This window comes from Cuculus canorus, chromosome 11, assembly GCF_017976375.1.
Source record: "Cuculus canorus isolate bCucCan1 chromosome 11, bCucCan1.pri, whole genome shotgun sequence".
In the NCBI taxonomy this organism is placed as follows: domain Eukaryota; kingdom Metazoa; phylum Chordata; class Aves; order Cuculiformes; family Cuculidae; genus Cuculus; species Cuculus canorus.
In genome coordinates this window covers 9,187,855-9,214,607 of record NC_071411.1, presented here as the reverse complement: position 1 = coordinate 9,214,607, position 26,753 = coordinate 9,187,855, and the positions used below count along the sequence as shown (strand labels likewise).

The window sequence follows — 26,753 nt, the reverse complement described above, 5'->3', positions numbered from 1 at the left end:
CATACATCTCATCTTTTCACAGCTGGTGGCTCTGGCTCCCCTGAGTCCAGATCTGCAGCACCTTACTCTTCCCAAGGACAGCCTGATTTCCCCCAGTGAATGTGGCAAGAGAAGGAACGTATCCTGTCTAGCCAAAGACACAGGATTGGTTTGAGGCAGAGCTGTTGAGGGAGATAACTGAGTGCAGAAACAGAGCATTGGTTTAGGCTAATGGAATGGTGTGGTAGAGGACAGGGGAAGAGGTATATGGTCAGAATATATTTGAGGTAGCTTTATGATATGTAATTCCACTATTCAGAAAGGGGAATGTCCTTAAAATGAACAAGAACCATTTAAAATGAACAATTTCTAACCTAGAAATTCTTCTTCAAATTCATTATACACAGCATAAGTGACAATTCAAAAGGCAACATGTTGTCTTGAACTGTTTTAAAAGCATTCAGTACAATATTACTGGTGCCGTTATTTGAGTGATAAGGAAGATAAGTGTGTCAAAAAAGAAGTTTGCTGAGATTATGTTCCAACAGACATTTATAGTTTGGTCAGTAATATTCTGTTTAACATTACAGTTTTACAGGAGGAAATAAAACTGCATCCCCAATTCTTCAAATACACTGATTAAAAGTAATATTAGCCAGAATTTCTTCCAAAGAGTAAAAGATACTCAAAATGTGTATGCGCACACACTCCATTATATGCTTATCACACATATACGATCCATAAAGTTACTACGTGAATTTCCTTGATGCCAGAAGCTGCAAATCGGCACCTTACACTCTGAAAATACAAATCACACGACCAAGAGAAGCAAAGGAAGCTAAACTGAACAAATTATAGGCAAGCTCATGCTGTGGCCCTTCCCTTGGAGAAAGTGATATTAGAGTTTTTCTGCAGTCACAGAGAATGTGGTAAAACCCAGCAGGTTTGAAACGTCCAACTCTGTCAAATTTGATTGCCACTGGGCAAATGATCTATAAGTCAACGGGGGCCTAAAAGGGAAAATTGAAAGATCAAAGGAAGAACCAACAACTGCAGAAAGTAAGCTTCCCTCAGGAACTGTCCTGTAAGCATTCCCTGCCATTTCTAAGAAACTGAAGAAAACCACACTCTACATTTCAAAGGCACAGCTCCTTACCTCTCAACAACATAGAAATTGTCTCCATCATCACCCTGGTCAATCACATGTTCCTGAGGTTTCACCTTCCTCTCAAACATGGCATCAAGGACCTGAGATAGCTGCTCCTACAAAACAAACGGGAGAGGCAAAGGGGAAGAAGAAAAATCAGAACAGTCTTAGAAAATACACCTCACCCTTATTGCTGGACAAGGACGAGTTCATTTGACTTGATCTGGATAGTGAAGTGCAACATGCATTGCATTATTGTTACTGTATGTAAATATAAAATGCTGATACTAAATGTTGATTTCCACTAGCACCTCACTTGCTTCCAGCTTACTAATATATGTTCAATAATGTAGACAAATATTTCCATTAGAGCAGAGCTATTATCTCAAATTCATGTCCAAATGGTTTAACTTATGCATATATTTTCAGGGCCAAAGCACGAGCGTACAGCAAGCTCTTAGTTGGTATAATCTGACACAGCTTCACAGCAATGGATGCCTATTGACTTATGTCAACAGTACACATTTCATTACATATATATATAGGTCTAGAAACTACACCACAACGTATCAGTAACTTATTTGTACTGTCATCAAAGAGCTCCAGTCATGATCAGGAATACACCAAACAAGACTCTATACAGAGTTATTTCCATAGATAATCTGTGTCTTAGGGAACCTGCAATTCCAGCATAGGACGAGGTCAGACAGGTACAGATGGAGCACATACATAAAAAAGGATAATGCTGGTCTGCAAAGCAGACTCAAGCTAGGTTTCTCTAGTGTGCCATGACTAACTTTTTTTTGCAGGCAGCACAGCCAGAGAAGCTGTGAAAGCCAAGAGAGATGATAGCATATCATCTCACCTCAATGCTGAGCTGCTTTACCATCTTCATTACTCCAAAGTCCATTAACAATAGACTTTCTCTGCATTTTCAATGAACAGATGTTCAAAGTCGAAGATGCAGATCACAACTGAGTTTCTAAAAATATACTGCATGAACAGACAACCTAGCCTTTATGCTGCCAGATACACTTGAAATATTTACTGCGTACCTTAAGTTGGGAATAATCATAGCAGCATCTGTAGGCACCACTATATTGAAAATACTGCCTATCTTTTCACTAGAATCCTATTTTCTTGTCTTTACACACTCTCCTGATATTTAAACTAAACAAAGAATCATTGCATGAAAGCCATTTATTTTAACCACATTTCACAGCATGCATTTAAGTAGCAGTTGTCAGAAAAACAGGCAATGCAGATTAAAAGCTTTTTAAAAACACTAACTAAATAATGGGGTTTTTTTGAGGATAAGCAGACGGATTTATTCTAAGTAAATAAAACACTGAGCTCTTCCGTCAATAAAAGGACAAGTTTCATCAGATTCTGAACTCTAAAAACCTCTCTTGCTTTAAATACAGGTACTGAGCATGCTTGAGACCTTGCTGGAAAGGATAAGCGTCTATGCTCTCGCTCAGTACAAAATTCAGTTGTAGCTAGGATTCCACATACTCATTCAAAAGATACTGTAGAGCCTACACATAATACATTATCCAGAGCTTTTAACAGGAGATGAGTTATCTACTCCCTCAGAACTTTACATTGAAACTTAAATCAGGTTTATCATTGGGGATGCTCAAAAATCTCAGGATTAAACTCCGAGACAATCTGAATCAACTTCAGTCTGAAGTTCTACATGAAACTTGCTAGAAGTTATCTGCTGGACACTGGCTCCCCTGTGTTTGATACCAAGTATAAGAGCAACTATTCATGCAAGTGAAGACATTTAAAAGGGCTGTTGAGTACCTGGGCCTAAATTCAGCACAGTTGACCTAAGTGCAACCAGTGGAAAAGGAATGGATTTGGCCAGGACACTTGAGTCACACAATCATATTCACTCCTAACTGGGTTTAATGAAGTTTTGTTGTTGGGTTTGTCAGTTCATAGTTAACAGTTTTGCACGACACTTTTTAGAGGTTAAGAAACATAAGAACGTATTTTAAGCCTTACTTTGAAAGTGTTCCTCCCCATTATTGAAGGACAATATACACTGAGCAAAATCAGCAGCCATGTATTCTGCCTTTCAGTGGGTATCCCACAGCCAGCCTCCCAAACCGGCCAGAGTATACAGAGGGAGTTAAAAAGAAATTATTAAGAGGACATGTGAAAGGATGCAAGTTCTGTACTCCCTTTATACTCTTCCCTCTCTAAGTGCTTATCATCATACTATAATCAATGTAAGGACTCCAGTCATCTTTTTCAGCCATGTGCTATTTTAAAGCTTAAGTCTTAGTTGCAGTTCAGTTGTTTCCATTACTTCTCTCCTCAACAGCTTCAAAAGCTTTTCCAAGGAAGTGCTATTTTTCCAAGCACACTTTCTCAGCTCAAATTTGTTTTTCGAAGTCATCTTGAATATAAACTGGTAATTAACTTTCGCTTCTGTATGATGTTGCTGGAAGCTAAAAGATTGGCCTACTCAGTTTGAATGGTGATCACATTTTGTACATATTCCTTAAGCTGCTCAATGTTCTTAAATGTTTCAATTTTTTCCTGTACATAATCAGGTCATCTGCAAAAGGAACCTTTAAAGTGTTTTATGTAAATAGGCTTAATGACTACAGGAATAATAAAAGGCCAGTCTTGAAAAGGACAGCTTTCAAGGAAATGTTTTAACGGAATGTCAATTCCTTAAGCCTGCTGCAATCAAAAGCTTTCCAGAATTATTTTGAGAATGCAGCTCAATGACCCTTGGGGCTTGTACAGCAACCAAGAACTGGAAGAGCTTCCTGGTTTTCAAGGCAAGCTGAGCAGGGTTTCTGAAGCCATAAGCTATCACATCCACCTTTGTATCGCAGGCAAAGCTCACTGACTCAAACCAGGCAGCTGCAGGGACGGTCACTGGTCTAATGGATTTCATTCTTCTCCACCCTTTAGTAGAGATGTCAGGGGTTTTTTTTTTTCTCATGGAAACACCAGACTAGAGATAAGATCCATTTATTCTACGATCTCTCAGAGGCTGGATTAGGGAATCTCCAAAGGTCTGACCCTGATCTATCCTATGATCCTCATTAAAAAAAAAAATCATACTAATTAAGAATACTAAGTGCATGTAATGGAGACGCTCATCATTAAAACTCAGTGCTGAGGCAAAGAGTAATTAATAGCCAACTTCAGTCAAAAAAAATAAGACAAGTAAGATTAAGAACACTAAAAATATTGCTTTACATTAAATTACAGAAAATTTACTGACATTGGCATTTAAGAAAAAGGTGCAGCAATCTGAAATCATGCAAGTGTGGACAGTGTTCAATATCACAATTGTGTAAGTAATTTCCTTTTTAAATCATCCATAAAATTATTAACTGTTTCCTAGGGAAAAGGAAATCAAGTGCAATGGTACCCAACAGCAAAAACTGAAAGGTAGGCAAAAGAATGTTTAAAAATCCCAAACTTTCTCTAAAAACAACAACAAAAAAAAGAATTTGCAGGGAGTGACATCTGAATCAGAGTAACTGACAATTTAACATGTTTGTTTATACTGTTCACTGGCTGTTGACCTCCAAATACATGTCCCAATCCAGCCTACCTATAACTAATAACCCATGGACTATCACAACATAAACAAGTGTCTGGATCATTCTATTACCTGTACCTACAAACCATCAACTCTAGTTAAGTTTTCCTTAAAATGGTATTACCTGATCTAGGTTTTTGAAGAGCAGGATATCTTTACATGCTTCCTGCAGTCTGCACCGCTGTTCGTCAGTTTTCGGATGAACTATCTTTAAAACAAAGTAAAACAAAACTACCATGACAACAAAGAAATATGATTACAGACTGAACTTTCACTTCAGAGTGAAAAAGCAGGAGGCAATTTAAGAGTGTCAAAGTAAACAGTTCTTTTTTGCTGTTTGCATAAACAGTATTTACATATAAACACACAATGCAAGATAGAATGAAAGAAAGAGACATAAGAAATAATATTATGCTGACAATTAACACATGCAAAATAACAGTCGAGAGAGACAAGGAAGAAGAGGATGCTTTTTCCTTTCATCTCCCTTCTAACCCAGCCACAGATACATCAAGGCTTGGGTAACTGGAACAGAGGAAAAAGTCAAGATTTCTTTCTAAACTCTGGCTTTATTAGACCAAATATACTTATTGTTGGCACACAGGTAATTTATAAGACTTATGATATATATATGTATCACTCACCTAATAACAAAAGTTATCCAAGAATTGCATTTTTTTTAACAAAATTACTTAAATAAAAGCTTTGCTGTTTGAGAGATTTTTTTGTTGCTTTTTTCCCATTAGAAACACCTCATCAGGTTAAAGGAACCAACACTCACTGTATCATAGAAATGTTTCTATGTGTGCTTTTGGGAGGTTCTTTATGAAAACATCAAAATATTAAATACTTCACATTCAGCACATTAACTATATTTCTGTAATAATAAGGATGCCAAAAACTAGTTACACTAGTAGGCATTTCTAAAAATCCATTGTCCAAAGTTGAGCAGATCTCAGATTTTTATTTACTTTTCCAAGAAAACTGAATTAGCCATCAGGAAAGTTAAGACTTTTGATAGAATAAATGTATCCACGTTTATAAACATTTGATCGATCAGTCACACTCACAGTCTATTTTTCTTTTTATAGCAGCTTATTTTTCTTCTTTTTGAAGAGAAATTAAATTAGACTTAGATTTTCATTACAGAAATTTAAGCATCCTAGATTCCATCTCAAGAAATAGAACACTGGAAGTCCAGAGAAAACACTGCTCTCACCAGCCAAGCTACAGGAATTCACTTACATAAAAGCGTCTCTAAAGAAATACAATTACAGTATCTGAACTTGCAATTCCTAGAAATTCCCAGCATCCAAAACCAATAGAACAACAGGTGGCCACAGCCTCAAAATATTTCAACAGAGTATTTCTCCTGCCCAGGCAGAACTGCTTTGACAAGAAAGGCAGTAAAAAGCATGTCAGGAATTTTAAGCACCCATGAAGAAACAGCTGTGGTAAATCTTAACTAATAATTCACAACAGCATCAACACTCTAGGATTGCCTCAACAAGCATTTAAGAGAATTAAGAAAGGAAAATATCCACACTTTCATAGATGGTAGACTTAAGCACAGCTCTTGAGTCCCTTGAAGTAAAATTATATTAAAATCTATAGTGACTAAAAAAGCATCTGAGACAAAGTGGCCCTACATTTCAGGGCAATGTCACTTGTCAATGTCAGAATGAAATGCACAAGTTATAAGGTAACAGCAACATACAGACATCTGCCTGTCAGACTGTAGACGGAACCATGCACAATGCAATCCACCCACCCTTACCCTTTGTTCTGTATCTTCTTCCTCTTCGTCTGGATTGAAAGCTTCAGCACAAACTTGGAAGAAACAGAGAGAAGAATTCAGTAAAAAGAAGCATTTCCATGAGAAACTGAAGCAAATCAAGTTTAAATTCCTTTATTCTACATTTTATTTTCCTACAGAAAAACCAAAAATTATTTTAGTTGTTATGTCATTATAATGTCAGAGGCTGAAATCCTGTCCATTCTCTGAGCAGGCACAGCATGGCTGTTCTCAAACTCTCGTGTAAAAGATCTGTAACCTAAAACAAAGTAATAGTGCCTAGTGAGTACTACAAATCATGTACACAGGTTCCATTGCAATTCTTAAAGCCTGACAATTTCCAGATTCATTTACAAACATCTTCTCTAAAACGCAGGGAAAAAAACACTGCAGCTACACTGCTCTGTTCTTTGCAGTGTGATGTATATAGCAAAACACACAAAAAATGAGTGCAAGGAAGCATGTGGCATTTATTCCACCTGGTATCATAGGATTTTCCCGAGACAGAGATATCACGTTTACACAGAAATTAACCTGAAAAATAAACAATCACCATGGTATATTCTGTGACAAAAAAAAATTTAGTCCTCTTCCCTATATGCTCCTATTTCTTACTACATTTGACTCAAATGAATGCCAAGTTGCAATATGAAAACAACTTCAACAAACACACAAAGTGATTTTTTTTAAAAAAAAAAAACCATGAGAACTCTTGTGGAAATTATACATTGCAGTACATAGGAAACGCTCTGCCAAACATGCCATTAGAACTACAGGATCAATTGTAATAGAGGCAGTGATAATGGTGAGCTTCTAAAATTTCAAACCATTTTTGTTCCGCATTAATACTTCAGAAAAGGCCCATTTTCCCTTATCTTACCAGTTACACCGTTACACAATTTTAGAACATTAAACATAGACACCTTTGGCTGCCAAAAGCCTGTATCTCTAGCTCAGACTTCAATAGTAATTTGTGGACATTTGCAGTGTTTTAACTCTACCTTCTAACAAGCTGCACAGGTAGTCAGAGAAAGGGAGAGTCAGCCTTGTTTTCATCTAGTTCTGCTCTGCGTTTGATAAGGGTGGTCTCACCACCTACTTGTAAAATTTTAGAAGGAAACACAGGCAAGCATTTCTCTTTGTACTTTATCCAGCATCCTGACAATGCCGAAGACTTGGCAGGATGCCCAGAAGCTCACTGCAGTGACATCGAACCGCTGAATGGACTTAGAAAGTATAAGTAAAAATAAGCAGATTTAAAAAAAAAAATAAAAAAATGGAAGGCCTATCATGTAGCAACTTTAAAATAATTTGAAAATACATACAGGACTACTGACCTTGTCATCATGCTTTCAAAAGGACTATAAAAAAACACACGTCCGGCATAATTTGCTAGGGAAGACCTGTCTTATATTTTTCCCCCTGCCTAAAAGGTACAGATCTTTACTAGCAAATCAGATTTTAATTCCTTTTTTTTTCCTGGAGAGGTTGAAGAGACTGGAATACAACACAAGCATTCCATTTATCAAACAACAATGTGAAAACTCATGTAATCATTAGACATTTACAGAGTAGTTACTGCTCATACAATAAAGCCAGTGTCGCGCTGCCTCTTCTGTTTTGCACCATTTAACACTATAGAAATGGCATATTAACAGTGCACCTACAACACACACACGCTTTTAGTTTAACAGAATGGTCCACCCACATTCAGGGCAGATACTTTACAAGGAATAAGCAGCATTCTTCCCCAGCTGAAAAGAAAGTCTAGTCCACCACACAGTCCAAAGATGACTGTATTACAGGAAGAGAGATGCCTGCAAAGCTGCAGAACTTGGATTGATAGGCAAAGATCCACTTCATATGCAATACAAAGGCACTAACAAAGAGAATATTATTAGCATTTTGGTGTGAAAGCTTTCCTCCTCCTTTCATTTTACAGTAAGGATCAAAGTCTATTGTGAAAGCTTTGGATTTTCCAAGAAGGAACATTTTCTTAGAAGAAAGGATCATTGGTTTAAAGAGTATGGTGAAACTGGAGATAAATTATCTTTATTTCTTACAACCACCATATTTTACCAGTCACTACAATAGTATATACTATAAATGCACTTCGGCAAATTAGATTTTGTTCCTGTCTCAACTGCAGGGAAGTTATTGCTACGAATTTGCTCTGTAAATGAGGAAATTCTCTTCAAGATTTTCTTTAGAAAACAAGTTTAGTTACCATGGCTAAAACTACAGCATTAGAGCAAAACCTTATCTTAAAACATGCAGTAATCAAAACAACAGTCCTTTGCAACTTTAGTATCAAATGGCTATGGTTAGGATTTGTACACATAAGTCTCCCCTATTTCATCTTAGCCAGCAAGGGTGAAAACAGCTTCATAAATCCCACTAAGGATACAGACTAGGACTTAAGGTCCTTCCTTACATATGGAAATCATCCCTGTATTACCCATGAATGGGCACCACAAATATACAACAAGAATGTGGCAAAAATACTACTTCTTCCCATGCTGTCATGTAGAAAGCCTTCCCATTATTATTTCATTTTTCAACCTCCTGCTGGGATTTCTTTTTTCATGCAGAAGCAGCAGGACAGACATTTTGGACTTTATTTACTTGCAGGCAGAGCTGTAACACATAACATAACATATCTGTTGTGGGATGGTTAAAAAAAGGGGGGGGGGGGAGAGAGACAAAAATGATTAATTCTGACCTCAAGCTTAAATTAATATTGTGATATGATGGAAAGCCCACAGAAAGCTTTTCAGCCTACTCATATTATACAAACTAACAGCATTTTTCAAACATTTTAAAATATGACTAATGCAAAGAAAAGGTGAACATTACGTCAACACCATCCTGTGGCTTACGTTCCAATAGGTTCATTTTTTCTTTCCACTCTTTTCAATCAGTAAATTACTTGTGGAAGTCTGTACTGGTGAACGTATTACCTGTCAAGATCTGTGTGTCAGCCTTACCTTCAACACGTTTCATGTTCCCTGTGCTCAAAGAGTGTCATTTCTCTGCTCTTCTGACCGAAAAGAACCCCCGTAACTACCCTAAACTTCACCAACCCCTGCCGGAAATCTATGGAAGTTAATTTCAAGACTCATGGAGGTTAGTCATTTGTGGGTTACAGTACAGCCAGTCCCAATGAAAAACCATCTGATCTTCCATCTTGAGGGAGTGAAAACATACTTTCCCCCCTATTTTATACATGACTGAATTAATACATTAACTATTTCAGTGTCCCAATAAAACAGGTACTCCAAGGCAAGCTTTTTCTCATAAGATTACCCTGAAGAAATGTTAGTATCATCTTCTCAAATTCATTGAAACAGCAGTTGGAAGGGATCCCTCTCTGAAGGTGACCCAGTCCAGCCTACCCCTTAAGAAAGAGCTATTTGCAATGCTAGATTGGGGCTGACCTGGAAACCTTCCTAGGTGAAGATGACATATCTCTTTGCCCAAACTGCTCCATTGCTGCACCATCTTCCCAGGGAAGAACTTCTTAATGTGCGACCTAAAGCTCACAAATATCTTGATATTACTTGAAGTGACTTCTGAAATCACACCTTTCCTGTGTGAGATTTTCAGCACAACTCTGCCCTTGAGCAAACAGTAAGCATGAATGCATCAGTGAAAGCTATGTGCAAGTGTGACACACAGACCCACTGCATATTTCCAATACTAGAGCTATATCAGCATATATCCTGCAGACCAAGCTTCCTTCCAAATCCACCCACATAGTTCAAATAGCTTTGGAACATAAAGAAACAGTTTTCAATTTTAAGACGCTTTAAGATAAAAAGAAATTCAGGCTTCTATCCTACCATCTACATTTAGTCTCTCTCAGCTTGTGCAGCCTCTACAGCTACCTTGGCTTTCTCCTCATAGGGCACCTTCTTTGGCTTTCAAGAACAGGCACATCTGTTAACACTTCTGAAGGCTTAGAAGTGATACAACTTGATCACTGCTTATGCAGGTGACAGCATCTGAAAAGCAAAGATCTTTCTAGCTGCAGCAATGACATAAGCAGTGGATGTGTGAAGGGGAAGCAAGGGGTGGGGAGAGAATAAGAAGCAGCAATAAGTTTGCCAGTACAAACACCACCTTTGTTTATGCAAGCTTTATTCTCTCCCAGGATAACATTGTTCTCTAAAATATGTTTCGTCAAGATAAAAGTCCTTGCACTCTATGCAAACCTGCATAATAGTTCAGCATTTAGCTCCCAAAAGCATATAAACTTTTTGTGACAAAAGCACTGATCCTCTGCTTAGACTTCACTGCTACTTTTTTTTTCAAACTAGCAGCCAAGAGGCTGAGGCCTGAAAACCTTCAGACACACAAAACAGGAAGAAAGTTTTTCATATTGGGTATGGAAATTCTACATTTTATGTAAGGTGAATGCTTTGTTGATACTTCTGCTGTTACTGGAGGAAGTAGCAAAGATGCTCTGTCATATTCACTTTGCAATTTTGGATAGCACTTTCTGTATTTGGGAGTGAAATCCTACTCACTTGTCTTCACTTACGAGGATGTATCACCTTCAACTGATGTTATGAGATCCATTAATGAGAAGCCACGCAGACTAGTACATGCACAACTTTTCCAGTTATTTCTTCAGATCAGTAATCTTGCACTACAATCATTCTTTGCATTTGAGCTTACCAGTGCTTCAAACATTTTGTAAGCCTGTCTCTCAAGGGTCGGATGCATAGCCTCTTCTGGGAACAGTATGCCAGCTGGAAAGGTGACCACTTCCAGTGGCTTGTCATTCCTCTTTGACAGCTGAGCTGCTAAAGCAGGCAATTCCGAAATGATGTAGTGAAGATGAACTTAGGAAGCTTAAACAGAGCTTATACACAGGTCTCTGCTGGCACAGCTCAACGTGATTTTCTGCACTTGACAAACAACTTCAAGTTTCCTCTCGCTTCTGTTGCTGGATAGATCAGAACTTTTTGGTGTAGAAATTGCACTTGTTTTCCAAGTTAAAGATCTCACCGTGTCAAAGCAGACGACAGATTCATACCTCAATTCAGCAAGTGGGAAACAGAACCTGCACTCCCATTTGCACTACCTGAACAATTTTCACATTTATGACAGAATGAAAAGCAACACTGAAACCTGAAAAACGGTTAAACCATGTGCAGGAAAATCAGCTGTTTCAGCCTTCAGTTCACTAATGAGAAGTGACTGAAATCAAGTGTAAGTTTTTAGCTAAAAAAAAAAAACATCATTGCATCAGCTCCTAACTCAGATCTCAGTTCTTAAAAGGCTCGATGTGCCACTTGGAAAAACTCCAGATGCAGGAGTACCCACAGCAGTGCCACCTCAGCACTTCATTCTTAATTCTCAAAGAGGCATAATTGAGACACGACTTACAATGACTGGGACTTGAGCACACAACACCCCCTCAAATCTTCGTCAAATACCAGCACAGAACAGTCAAACACACTTGCATGGCCATATATGCCAAATCGACTGTAAGATTTTTCAGTTGAGAAGTATGTACAAATAATGAATTTATGTGGCAAAAGGAAAATAATGGATTTTCAGTTCTGGAATGAGCTTCAAATTCCGTTTGAAGTTAAAAGGAAATTAAAACAAAATTGAGTCTTTTTCACAAGCAGAATTATTCTGCCTCACGGATTAACTACGAAGATAGAGTCACTCAGTCTGCCTGTGCCAAACCAGCTCAGCCCAGCAAGGATTACAGGTTCAGGCACATCTCCACACATGGCCCCAAAGCCTGCTCAGCCTGGGAAGCCACACAGATCATTTTGTCAGGCAAGGAAGCCTATGAGACACTGATAAGCCTGCACGGCCCTAAAATCCTACACTGCCTCACCCAGCTCTGCCAGCATTGCCTCTCCGTGCTGTTGTACAAACACAGCAAGAGGTAGTTCAGGGGAAGAAAGGACCAGCTCAAGCTCACCGAGGCACAATCCTGGGTAGGTGGTTTTGAGCAGGGAGGTTGCAGCACTGCAACTGTCTAAGAGAACTGGATGATGTATGACAGTCCTTGCTATCCTTGCTTTCAGAAACCTACGATAACCATTCCCTCAATGGGATTACATACTTTCCAGTAGTATAATTATCTAAGTCAGACTTCTCCAGCTTTCTTCCCAACTTATCAAGACAGAAATGAAACAGTTCCAGTGGCAATGGTTTGAGATAAAACTGTAACACCAGTGTCACACACTCCTACTTCATGCTACATTTCAGTCACGAGTTCGGAACTGCATAATCAATTATAAATGTCACCTTTTATGACAATGTGGTTTTTTTCTTTGCAGGAAATCCAACTCAGCATCCACAGACACTGTTCGTCCCAAAACGCATAAGTACAGGCAACATAATAAGCCCTTTAAAATTATCACAATCCATTGACAACTGTTTCCATACGTACATTTGTTTCATAGATTCTGAAAGAATTTTTCAAATATTTATACTAAATTCATATAGATTAATAAAAATCCGGTTTTAAGTGCTTACTTTAAAGGCCTTATCATCTAGGGTAGAAAAATTTAGTAAATGCATTACAGCAGAACAGCCAGGACATGATACAGCCACCAATTAATTATTTTTTTTTTCTCCACTACAGGAAGATTTGGCAAAGTATTTAAAATTACATTTCCCTAGAGACAAATAAGAACTTTCATGATGAAAGAACTAGAATAATAAATGGAAAGTAAATAACCAGTCTCTTTTAGATTTGTATCTTTTAGACAGATATAATGGAAGCACTACAATGCAGACAATATTGTGTCAGACAAACATAAAGCACTTTTAACTTATAATACAATGCATTCCTACTCAATTATTATTTTTAGGTAGGCTTTGTTCAGGATTTGGTGTTTTGTTTTCTTTTGCTTAACTCCTTCTGCAACACACAGTATCAAGCTAGAAACTGCGCCAAGTTAACTGACAGGTCTTGCTTTGCCACAGCCATCCTACACATCACAGGAGCGGCAGCTCAAGAACCTGACCTGCTCCTAGCATCTATTATGGAAAGAAGTTTCCTATCAAAGTAAGAGGCAAACTGGGGGGGAGGGAGATCCTATTGAACTGCAAAGAAACTTCAGAAGACAATCCTCAGCCTCTGTATCGTTATCTAAATCCTCCTCCTACTCAGGAGCAATTAAAACAAAAACCTTGCACCAGTGTAGGACTGGGGACCAAATTCTCTTAGGCTCTTCTGCTACCTCTTTGGTATAACTAGATGAACGTGGCATTTGCCTTTTTGGTTTTTTTACTTAAACCAACAGCTATTTATCAATGCGTTTGCTTTATGTTGTTGTCTGTTGAATTATGTGAAGGCATGGCTTTTACCTTTATATACAAGTTATGCAAAGTGCTTTAGCTTATCCTTCCACTTTACATGCTTACAAGTGGTTCAAGTGAAACTCTCCCACCTCACAAAAGCCAGATGCTGAATAATAGTAGTAACAACCATCAACAACCGTCCTAACAATCCTCATAATGTCATGAGGCTACTTTGTTTCATAGAATAAAACACTGGCAAAAATAACTGAAGAAAGTGCTTCAAGACCATTTAAACACACATTTCTGTACACACACCAATAATTCTACATAATTTTTAGAATTTAATTTTTGACATTTTGAAATCCTAAAATTTACAGAGGACTGATCGTGAAAGCACTCTGTAGATAAAATATAGTACTCTGCAATTAGCTGCTCTCCCGTACAGCTGGAGAAGCCAAGGGACAAGTCTGCCCAATTTCACAGAAGTTATCTGCTAACTAAGCCACAACCAGGGCTCCTTCACGTTTGGCTCCCATGTCTCTATTCATGACAGTAGTGTCCAGTATCCCATCAGACACTGTTGTGCTCCTGACTTTGCAGTAAGATGCAAGTCTGCATGAACAAAAAAAACCCCAAGTAACAGAAAGCTGTCTATTATGGTAGAGGGCTAATTAGAAATAAGAAAGCTTTCCACATGGCAGCATCAAAGGAGTTCACAGCTCTGTCATGGTAACAACCAAACCAGAAACACTGCCCCTTAGATCTTAAACAGTAATTTAAGATTTGCTACTTCTGTTTCCAACTCCCTTTCCTACATTTAAACAAAAATCTTAAAGCAGTAGAGGGTATTTTACAGTTATACATTGTTATTCCATGTGGTGCAGTCTGAGAAATTCAAATGAAGCATACTTTATTCTTGCAAGTTAAGAAATCAGAAGACTGAAATGGATAAACATGCTGCTGACCTTGTCCAAGCCTTCTAAGAGAGCCTTACCGATGAGATAGTCATCCATAAAAAAGGTCTCCTGGAAAACATGATGCTACTACTATTTCAGAGCACCCAGCTTCACAATTGTAGAAGTAAGCCTTCTGCTTCAACGATCTTTTGGTTTAGCCCATCACATAAAGCCGACCACATTTCTAAATGGTTACATAACCAAGGCAGACAGAACCAGAAACCAAGCACCAAAAATGTTTACATGCCTGATAAACACAGTGATACTTTAGCTCATTTAAAAACTGCATAAAGAATGTTCATTTTACATTCAGTTTATACCACAAATACTTAGAAAGGGCTCGAAGCTCAAATATACACCTTCCAAAAGGAAAAAAGAAAAAAAAAAAAGGCACATATCTTACAAGTTTTTAGTTGCAAACAGTAGCTAAAAAATAATCTAGTTGAAGAGTAAAACAGAAAAAATATTTTTCCAGTCAAGAAATAAGAAATTCTCTTCCATTTTCCAGATCAAGGCATTTTTTGTTCTTATACTTGCAGTTCAGATACGTGAATTGCTAAACCTGCAATAAGGCACATATTTTAAGAAGACTTCAGCATCCTTAGAAAAGTGCACTGGAGCACTCGTGTGTCAGAGCAAAGATATTTAGCAGTGAAAATTACCCACATCTTCCTGACTTATATCTTGACAGAGAATTGAAGGATTTCTGAAATTAATGGCTCATCAACTTAGATACAATTTTTAAAGATTTCTAGAGAATGTCCAGGTAGATTAAAAATCACATTGCCCTAATGGAACAATTATCACTTGTTTATCTGGAATGACAGTGAACTACATAAAAGTAGTACGGTTTTGGCATAAAAGGATTGCATGCAGAGCAATGATGCAGAAGCACCCAGGTCCCTGAGCTTTGAAACAACTGCTTCCCATTCTGGCACACAGGTAAAGCAGGGAAAGTGGACACCTATTGTCCAATCCCTTGTAGAAAAAAAAACCCCACCAGCTGCCCCCATTTCTGTGCAGCTACTGAGCAGTTTGGATGCCCTGGAGACTGCTGGTAATGGGGAAGATATAAGTGTCTGATTTGACGCAAATCATCTTCAGGATGAGTCAACTCTTGACTTTAGTGGTTCACCGAAGAAATGGATTTCATTTACAGGAAACACGCAGTTGAAGTAATCTGGCAAAAGACTCATGTTAGGCAGAACTTCATCAGCTGGAACTTGTGTGCTTTACATATAACCCCTTACTTGCCTGATTTTCCATTACAGAAGATTAGCGAGTTTAAGAAGATTAGATTGCTTCCTACCCTGAATTTTGGAGATGTGGGAATAACACACATTCTGACATGCTAATCTGAATCAGGTAAGTGCTTCGGAGAGCCAAGTACCCATGCAGAAGCCATGTCCCGAAGTCAAGCCTTGATTTAAGTCTCTCTTTAAATGACAGCACTATAGAAATGCTCACAGCAATTCCTAACTGACACTGCTTTAGACCCATTCTATTCCCATTTTTTTAGCATCCTGACAACAGCTTTGCATTATTTGGAGTACACACAGTTTCATCAAGGTATTCTGGCGTTAAAAATAATTGAGTGAGATTTCTGAAAATACATGGGATATGCAATATCATTTCATATTTAAATCAGGTATGCTTGAACTTTTCTGTTCTACATTCAATCCATTTCACATCTGATGTGAAGTTACAGCAACCTAAACTTCTCATGAGTATATTAAGCAGTATAAGAATGTGACATCTATGACTGTCTAAAACTTTATATTAAAAAAGAGATAAGGTGCTGCCTTTTTATTCAAAAGAAAAGTGTAAGGCACATCAACTCCTGAGGTCACTCCACATTTATATATCACAGCACCACAAGTTCTGCACTAAGTCTAAAACTGCCTTTTTAGCCTGTAGTATGACATGCGTCTTGTGATTTCCTCCAGTGTGCCTGCTTTCAGTTTCTTGTGCACAACAAATCATGTGGGAATATTTTAATTTGGGCTTTAATTCACATGTTAAAAACCAGCTTGGGTACAAAATAAAAGGGAAAAAAAATTCCCTCTTTTCTATCTCACCTTGAAAAAAGAAAATTAAATTCCAACCCATCAAAAATTTCTTTCATGTAAAAGAATTAACAAGTTAATCGCCTGCACCTTTTGCAACTTGAATAGAATATTCTTATAAAAGTAGTCCTTAAGACATTAACAGCTTAGTATATAGCACAGGTTAATGTACAGCTATACCGTATTCTCCCAGTCAATAAGGACTAAATTGATTTAAAACAGTTGCCTTCAGACAAACAACTTTTAATTGTTATGTAATGCTATAAGCATGAACAATTACAATGAGAATAAATAAAAATGATAAGAAAACTGAACAAATTCTATTCCACCGTAGCACTTATATTCACTTATATTTGCATTTAGTAGATTGGACCAGATTTCATCTGACTAGGTATGACACTGACCCAAGTTTTAAATAAGGAAGCTCACTGGGTGTTGTATTTCTCTTTGTCATTAAAAAAATCTAGCAGTTACAAGCAGAATTATTCACAACAGTGTGAAATCCAAGTAATTGTGAAGTCACGACTGTTGATTTCCAAAAATAAGCTTTTCATTTTTCACCGAATGCCAATTACACGCCAAGAATTTTTAAGTAAGTCCTCATATTGCAAACAGAGAAAACAAGCTTTTTTTTTTTTGCTTAACGAATAATGAATCAGGCGCTTTCTTACAGGAGGAGCACCCACACAATTTATCACCACTTTGTCATCCCACACACTTGGCTTTTGCTCATATCAACATTTTTCAAAATGAATTATTTTCACTCCAGTTATGATATCAGTTTTGCAATCATTAGGGCTAGCAATAAAACAAGTATCACGTTGTTGAAATAGGAAAGCTGTTTGTGCCATTTGTGAAATGTGAATTTTTGAAGTCAAAAGTCTCTTACAATTTATTATCTGCCTGAAAACCTTCCAGCAGAAGTTACTATGTCATCGGTGTCATAAGATGGTGAATAATCAATAGAAAATCATTACATAGCTGCAAGAGAAGAAACCAGATTATCATTTTCAAGTCAACCTCTGACAACCATAGTCTGGCAAGCAGAAAGCAACGAGAATGGCACGAAGAAACTTAGTTACTTGGTATTCCTCCCTTGATGATTTGAACTGATGTGATTTTTATCGCTGAAGTAGTAGATAGTATCCTGCAAGAGAAAATACTCAAAACAACCTCCCGCAAAAGTATCGCTTCTTGTTTCATCGCTACTATTTTAACGTCCTAATTTTACAAGATCCCAGAACTGTATTCTTTAGCAAATACTAACAAGCCACATGGCAATAACTAATAGAAAAGCTTTCTTAGAAAATTGTTTTTTTTCAAGCTGTCATTTTAAAATGCTAAAAAGCTACTAAAAAGGCTTTACTATGCATAATATTATCATATTCTGACATCTCGACTTGCCAGGGTGTGAAGAAAATGCTGTATCTCACCAGAGAGCCCAGAGAGATATCAGACTTCAACAACACATCTACTTTGTGAGATGATTGCTCATCTTTGGTAGGAGACAGAAGCATGAAGAGCCGAAGGTAACGAGTGCCCCACTGTCAAAATGGGGAACAACCAAAAGTCATAGTCCTCTCTTAGAGGATTTCATCTTAGGAGAAAAGACAAAGCCAGAAACCAGCAGGGGACTTTGATTTAAACATCATTTAAATACACAGTTTTCTATGTACACCTTCTATAAATAGTATGTTAAAATGTTACATGAAGATAAAATACCCCAAAGAATCAAATCATACTGTCACATCTGACTGCTAGAGAGGAGCAAAAGATAAACATCAAAAACAATTATTCCAATCCCATCCTTTGATGTCAGTATCCCCAACAATGTTAATGTTCACTATAGAAGGAAAACAAGAGTCATTTAAAGTAATGTTTAAACAAAATTATTCTCTACATATGTAAACATTTATTCAGTAATCATATCTTAGAAGAGAACTTATCCTCTTATTCCAGGGACAGCAGATTTGATCCTTCTCCCTTCCCTGAATCTCTGCTGAAAGCTGCCCTACCAAAACGACCAAATGAAGCAAGGCTGGCTCATTTGATTACTTTGTATATTAAAATTACAATATTAACAGATCCTGACAGTCATGTTACTTTGCTGGTATAAAAATACTGGGGAAATAACTTCTGTATATTGCTTCCCTAGATTGTATGATTTGAGCATTTTGCTTATATAGTTGTTCAATGTGAAAACTGTAATCTCATTTCTACCCCATGGAGGCCAAAAGAAGACTGAGGAGGGCGTACAGGCATACGAAAGAGGTACGTTATACCAGGTCACTCAGAAAAACAGAAATAATTGGAGAAAACATATTAAACCCCTCTGCCACACGTGTATGGTATGAGTGTCATATTTTGTCAGATTTTTTTCTATCCCATGAAGAAGTCAGCAAATCTGCTGGAGAGTGGGTGTTCCACAGAATGAATCAAAGGTGTCTAGAAAAGGCAATAGAGAAATCTAGCAAAAAACTTTTCTGAAACATACTTAAACTAAAAGAGGAGAAGTTATACCCAAGTGAGACTGTAGTAGGTGTCACTCTTCATTCCAAAACCACAACTCACTTTCATTTATATACTGCCAGGAGCGAAATTCTCCTTGACGTGGGACAAATATCAATGCCCTCTTCCCTCTAATTTTCAAACAGCTTTGGTATTATGGTTTTAGAGAAAGGATGTATTGCTGATTTCTCCTACCTCCCTGCACCCTGTACTCTAAAGGCTGAGGCACTCGCTGGCATTCTCCGCTGTTGCTTTCACTACAGAAAAGGAAGTCACTAAAGAAGTTTGTCAGGAGCCCCTGTGCTTGGAGGAAGATGAAGAAGTGTCATCAAGCCAGTATGAATTTCAGCATAGTCCGAGCCCTGGGAGGAAGGAATCTGTATGGTTTTCAGGCCATCCAAACCAAGGCTGGGCTGACTGAGTCAGTCAGCAAACCATGCAATGGGAGTTGCTCACGCTGGTGGAAGCTCAGACATTGCTAATTCACTTAAAGCAGCAGCAAGATTGTTCCTCTGGGTAATGAACACAGAAATTGCCCTTGGCACCACAGGCACCCTAGAGCTAGGAGACTTTAAAATTAATGGGCTGGGCTTGTTTAGCTTTTTTTTTTTTTTCTTTTTAGTTTCTACATAGGGACAGCTTATGATTTTGCAGAGGATTGTTTTAATTATGAGCCACCAGCTTATATACAAATTATAACTGACCAACATAACACTTGCGGTTTGTGCACATAACATCGAACCTCAACATGTTACATGGCCAAACATACATATTAATAGCATGTATTACACTCTATACTCAAGTAAGGTAAGAATTAATAGTATGTATTACATGCTATACAGAAGAAATCTATTCATTAGATAAATTTCTAAGGGAACATCAAGCTCCCATTTCTCTTTCTGCCTCCTATTTCCTGGAAAAGGCTGTTTCTCTTCACGAGAACACTACTTTACCACTCCGCACTTCTATAAATAATTCCAAACACGATTAGATAAGCCCCCCTTTTCCAGGATGACCTCCCTGTAGATTCTATGGAGTCTCTCTCCATCCCACCCACAGACCCCTGCTTGGCTGCCTCAATCTCTGACCAATACACAAAGCTGTGTTTCTCTGGTCAAGAAGCAAATGGGATTCCCTGCAGAGCCTTTACAGCTGTCAAACAGCCTGGAAGGGTTTAGTGCCAAAGAGCCAACACCGTCCCTCCCCCTCAGGGAACACATCAGCCTAGGAGATGAGTAAGGAGCAAACACTTTAGAAATGGGGAGCACAAGTGAGCAGAATGAATCCCTGCATTGTCAGTACTACAGGCTGAGAGATACGTACTAGCACATGAGAATGTGCTACTGTCACTTATGGGATACGAAAGCAGTATCATTCTTGGCCAATGATTTGAGAAATATAGGAATAAAATTTGTTCTTTTGGACAAAGAAAATAAACAAGGTATGTTTTGAAATTCACCTTTCCGACAGATAAACATTTGGAAGTGGTTTTCTTAAATCCTAATTTCTTGGAGTGTTTTATTGAGGTACCGCATAAGCTAGAAGTAAACTAATTTGCTCCAAGTTTTCAAAAAATGCAAAAATAAAAACACATACTTTGAGTAAGTCTTAAAGAATGACAGCTGGGTACTTACAATTATTAAAGCAATATTTGCCAGTACAGTCAAAAGCCCCAGCTTCAGATGTTTCATAACTAAAAAAACCACCTACATGAAAATTCAGTAATCACTACAACAGTTTTTTTCAATAGGTTTATGTATCCTTAGAATTTGCATTAGTGCACCAGGGGACTCATGATCATCCTGTTACCCTTAGGCAGCAAATCACAATTGTCCAGGAGTAAACACTCCAAATTTAATATTGAGGACACTAATAAAGGACTTTAAAATAGATTCTGTGATTGCTATGTATAAGAGAGGGTCATAAACAATTTTTAGTCTCCAAGAACATACATCTAGCTTAATTGTTTACCGGAACCATTATTAGCCTATCCTAAACTGTATGTATAATGTAGACAATTACTTTATCTTTTCCTTTAACAGTATTATATTTTGTTCTAACTTTCATTCTTGACCTACTGAAAAATGACAGCAAAATGCCACAATTTCCTAGACAATCAAATGCCCAAAAGAAAAGAAAAATCCTTGCTGTAATATTAAGCCTTTTCTCCAATGTCAGTTTTTAAATTGTCCTATTTTGTTCTTCCAGAATACTCCAAGTCTATAATTCCATGCAGGTTAATCTCAATACCAGGAAACAATTTAGCCGTGCTCTTCACTGCCCTCACAAATGCACATTGCTCAGGAAATGTGAGAATAGCCAGTAGGACTGACAAGATTTAACATGGATCAGCAAAAAGCTCTTCTGAATAGAAGACCATAAAAGAATATACTAAGTGCAATTACAAAAAAAATGTGTGTTAGTTTTTCTCTGCCATGGTTTGTTCCACTTTACTTAACTTGTTTAAAACAGAGACATTTAGATACTATGCCGAGTAATCTATAATGCAATGTTGGTTTGTTTTATAAAGAAAAAAGAAATCCTATAAAAATTTTAGAATTTAACAAGCTTTTAATTCTAACACATTTAACAAGGAAATCAAATTTAATTCAGAGCACCAAAACCAACAGATCAGTCACTCATTTTATACGTGGGATTACACACTATAGTTGCCTGTGATTGCAGGGGCTGAGCTCAACCTAGGAGAACCCTACCAGTCTCGTTCCAGTTTGGGCAACTTCTTGACAGACACAGCAAGTACAGAGTGCAAAACCACCCCAATCAAACACCCCCCTCCCTCAAAAAACAGTAGGTTTCTGTACTCTTCTGCCAAGAAAAGGAAAATGGTGTCTCCTTGTATATGCATGGGTGCTGTTTGCATCTCCTGCATTTTAACAAATACCATGCCACTCACCACCTGCCGAGTATATATACCAAAAGTGAAGAAAAAAATAACGTTTTTATTGTGACAAGTCTTTAAAACACCTGCACAGTGTATATACCGAAAGCAAAGAAAAAATAACATTTCTATTGCAACAAGTCTTTAAAAGACAGGAGTAAAAGTATACACATTCTATTAATGTTTGTCTCCATGAGAATTCTAACATGTATTGCAAACTGAATTATTCTAGCTCTTCTTGGAGCAATGTTATTAAGCATCTAAGTAGTCCTCTTTAATCGAGCTGCATAGCTTCACTATTCAGTTTTACATTTGCTGTTCAGTTCTTCACATTGACCTTTAGACTCCTTCAACAAACCTGGTTTTAGCTTAAGAGAAGCTCAGTACTATGACAGTACCGACACTATTTCGGCATCGAAGATCCAAAAAGATTACAACTACTGTATCATTAAAGCTCAACTTTTTTCAAGGCTGAATTATTCCTGAAGTTACCTAAATTTAAACCCGAGATGTACTCACTTCTCATTCGTAAGGTTTTACTATTTCAGTAAGTTTGATTAAACTAACGCTAATTAAACTAACCCACATTATTTTAATTAGCAGAGAAATGAAAACGCCCTGGGTCTCTCCAGATTAAGATACCCTATCATCTATAACTTCCCAGTATTTACTATCAGAGTATCAAACACCCTCAACGCAAGATAGTTTTGCCTTGCCTAAATTTCTCATGCAGTAACATACTAGAACTACCAGCACTATCTGTTTTTAAGAGTTATGAAGTCTTCATTACACACAATTATTTACATGTAGTGGCATAAATACAGAGTCAAACCCTTAGTCATTCCCAAGCAACTTGTAGTAAAGCAAGTGAACGGCATGGGTATAAACCATGTTTATTTTTATGTGTAAAATGTTATTTGTCACATGTATATCTATATACCCTATATACATTATCAACAATGCCCCACCACAACTATCATATCAAGGAAAGTGTCAGATAAGATGCGCAAGTTAAACTCAGACTTGCATGGAAAAACAGAGAGAAAATACTGGACATGTTGGCCTTTTTACAAAGACATTTTTCAAATCAGAACCATGACGACTTTCTATACCAGCTGAATGTTACAGTTAAATATTGGAAGAAGTAGTAACATATACAAAGCAATCCACACTGCACCTTGAATGAGAAAAATAACACAATACCTTCTCATCTATACATAACATTTTGTTCACCTGACACTGCTCAAAAACAGCTTTACAAAGAATTTGTTGGGAATAACAGCAACTCATTAAAGCATTTATTACTGGTTAAGATAGAAAATTTACAAAATAAGTATGAGCTACATCTCCAGAAAAAGTGAACAGCCACAAACTCAACAATTTTAAAACATCAGTTGCACAAGCAAGGGGGCTACAGCACCACAAAGGGGGGATACCCTCACCTACCCCATATTTCTGTATTCTAATCAGACATACTCTTAGCAACATGAAAGATTGGGAGATGTGTTCCAGCAGAAAGAAGTTGCCACTTTTTCAATTTACTGCAAAGTAAGCCTTTGCCATAACATTGCATTAAAAGTTCTGGGAAGCTTCTCTGGACAGAGTAATTTACTGCTGAAATTGTTTTAGTAGTCTGCCATCACCCACAGAACTGCTTTTAAACTACTCTCAACATGTTGCCCACTGGTTTCTATAGTGAATTAAGAAACAATTCTTGTTATTTCAAATAAAAATACTGCAAAAAGTATGAGAATTAAGGCAATGGTGAAGAGTAAGGTAATTTTTAATATAACTTCTTTAGTCAAATACACATTTCAAAACTTTTTCAGAAACATTAAATTCTTAAAAGGACATCTTACCTGATACTCTTCTGTTGTATCGGTTAACAACTGGAGCTGAAAAAGAAACAAACCAAAATTACAAATGCTATTTATTTTTACAAATTCGAAGTCATCATCTTGAATAATCATGATGCATTTCTACTTTTGAGCATCTCCAGAGTATCCACCAGAATATTAAGTATCCACTAGAATATGAGGAACAACGCGTTCTTAAGCAGACACACAAGAAGTCAGCTTCTTTTGAGCATTTACAACAACCCTGTGTCTATAATTAAAACACAGAACTGAGAACAATATCAGAAAAAACATCCAAACTATTGTTGGGTATTCTTCTGTAATGATAAAGGAAACCAAAAGAATGAGGAAGTCAGGGGAAAAATAATTAGATTAATGCCACAGAGTTTTCAACCAAAGTTATCCAGAAGGAGACAATGCTCAGCTTAACAAGAAGCTAAGGATGAAAAGCAAGATGACTTTCAATTTCACAATTTAGATGGAACAATTTAGTTTAGTGAACCTAAACTTCTGGATGCAAGACAGCAATAACATTGACAGTGTTTCATACATCAACCTTGAAGAGGTTCAAAACACTGAACAACAAACCTGAAAATTCAAGAAACATTATTTTCAAGCCTTTAAGCAATTTCTGACAGCAGGAAACCTTCCTGCAAATAAGGGCAGTGTGTGTTGCACTTGTCAAAAGTCACCATGGCTGGAAGAAGGTTACTTCACTGTAAGGGCGGACAGGCACTGCGAACAGAGATCCATCCTGGTTTATTAGACAAGCACTCATGCAAGTCCCTGAACTCAACGTGTTCATATATTTTTCCCTGTTCTTAACTTTTCCACATGAGGCTGCTGGTGGTCACTGCTTGCGACACCATGCTGCCCTAGATATTCATCTGCCCTACAACAGTACATTCATCCTTACTTTCAGTTTACTGAGCTAGTTCACCTGAGTAACTACTGAGAGCTGGAAAGCAAATTTGGACCTCAAGAAACAGGAAAAATCACTTCCTAGGACATGCAGCCTTTCCAGTTCTTGTTCTGAAGAACAAGAGAACCAAAATCAATTAATTCCCTGTCACAATGCGATTCAAAATTATTTTTTATTTTAGTGAATACTAAATTAAATATATAATTCAATAAATTTGCAGTAAAAGCACTTCATCAGGTCATAACAGTTTCAATTAAATGATTAACTAGACTTACATTTGGATTCAGACACTTAATATACTTTCTTACTAATGGTGTTGATTATTTTATTTCAGGCACTATCTTGCACACTCAGTTTTCCTTCTCCACTTTTGACTACTACACTCATTTCTTGCTGGTGTTTTAGAATAACATTTTAACATCTTTGAACAGAACTAATATACTACAGGAAAAAGGCTCTGACATACTTTGGGTACTATAGAAAAAAATCTACTTTTCAAAGACTATGGCTTCTTTTAGAATCTTGATTATTTTATCCCATAGCAGGGTTCAGCGTCATCAGAACAGCATCAAGTTTTCCAGCATTAAAAACAAGAAAAAACATAACCTTTTAAGGACAGTTAAGAGAGGACTGTTATTCTGCCTCCACAAAGCTTTTAAGATTAAAATGATAGTTTGCTTTTCTTACACCAGTGACGGTTTTAACGTGTATAAAATTTCAGGTTCACTTTTATATGTTGTCAGAAGATGACTATTTTTATGCTAAGGAGAGAAAAACTGACATTTCCTACTACAGAAGATTAGCATTTTCTTTTGTTCTGGCTTAGCGATGAAAAGCTCTCTCTGTTGACAATGGTGTTCAGTATCGCACAGACAGGATAGCCACTCCTTCGGCATCCTTGTGTTTTGTCATTAGAGGTACACGGGGAAAAATCTGCCACCAAGGACCGCGAAGAGGACAACTCATGGAGGTTCCCCCCCCCAGATTAGCACGTGGACGGATTCCAAAAAAAAACAAAAAACAATTCAGATGGGGTGGAAGAGAATAATACATTTACGGTTAACCCAGCCTTTTTCCTAGGCTGAACACTAAAGGGCATCTAATTCAAAGTAACAGTGATAGATACACTCCCAGTAACCTCTTATGCCCATCCCAGCCATGAGAGCGTAAGCTGCAATGAGAACACGGTGAACCCCGCGCGCCAGCCTGGGACCACTCAGTGCTGGCATCTTCAACAACAAAAAGAAATCGCTGCTTCTAAACAGAAAACAAATCATTTTTTTTTGTGTATCCGCATCTAGAATTTCCCTCTCAGAATCACAGAATCACAAGGTTGGAAAGGACCCATTGGATCATCGAGTCCAACCATTCCTAACACTCCCTAAACCATGTCCCTCAGCACTTCATCCACCCGTTCCTTAAACACCTCCAGGGAAGGCGACTCGACCACCTCCCTGGGCAGCTGTTCCAGTGCCCAATGACTCTTACTGTGAAGAATTTTTTTCTGATATCCAACCTGAACCTCCCCTGACGGAGCTTCAGGCCATTCCCCCTTGTCCTGTCCCCTGTCACTTGGGAGAAGAGCCCAGCTTCCTCCTCTCCACAACCTCCTTTCAGGTAGTTGTAGAGAGCAATAAGGTCTCCCCTCAGCCTCCTCTTCTCCAGGCTAAACAACCCCAGCTCTCTCAGCCGCTCCTCGTAAGACTTGTTCTCCAGCCCCCTCACCAGCTTTGTTGCTCTTCTCTGGACACACTCCAGAGCCTCAACATC

At 37.7% G+C, this 26,753-nt stretch overlaps 1 protein-coding gene across 1 annotated transcript in view; it reads right to left on the bottom strand.

The window, feature by feature from the left end:
- PRKAR2A (protein kinase cAMP-dependent type II regulatory subunit alpha) overlaps window positions 1-26,753 on the bottom strand; it is a 62,375-nt gene that overhangs the window by 13,482 nt on the left and 22,140 nt on the right. The window contains exons 2-5 of the mRNA XM_054077036.1: window positions 24,065-24,100; window positions 6,481-6,533; window positions 4,828-4,911; window positions 1,136-1,242 (exon numbers count right to left, since the gene is read on the bottom strand). Of these exons, the coding sequence (XP_053933011.1) occupies window positions 1,136-1,242; window positions 4,828-4,911; window positions 6,481-6,533; window positions 24,065-24,100 (280 nt within the window). The remainder of the gene's footprint in view (window positions 1-1,135; window positions 1,243-4,827; window positions 4,912-6,480; window positions 6,534-24,064; window positions 24,101-26,753) is intronic.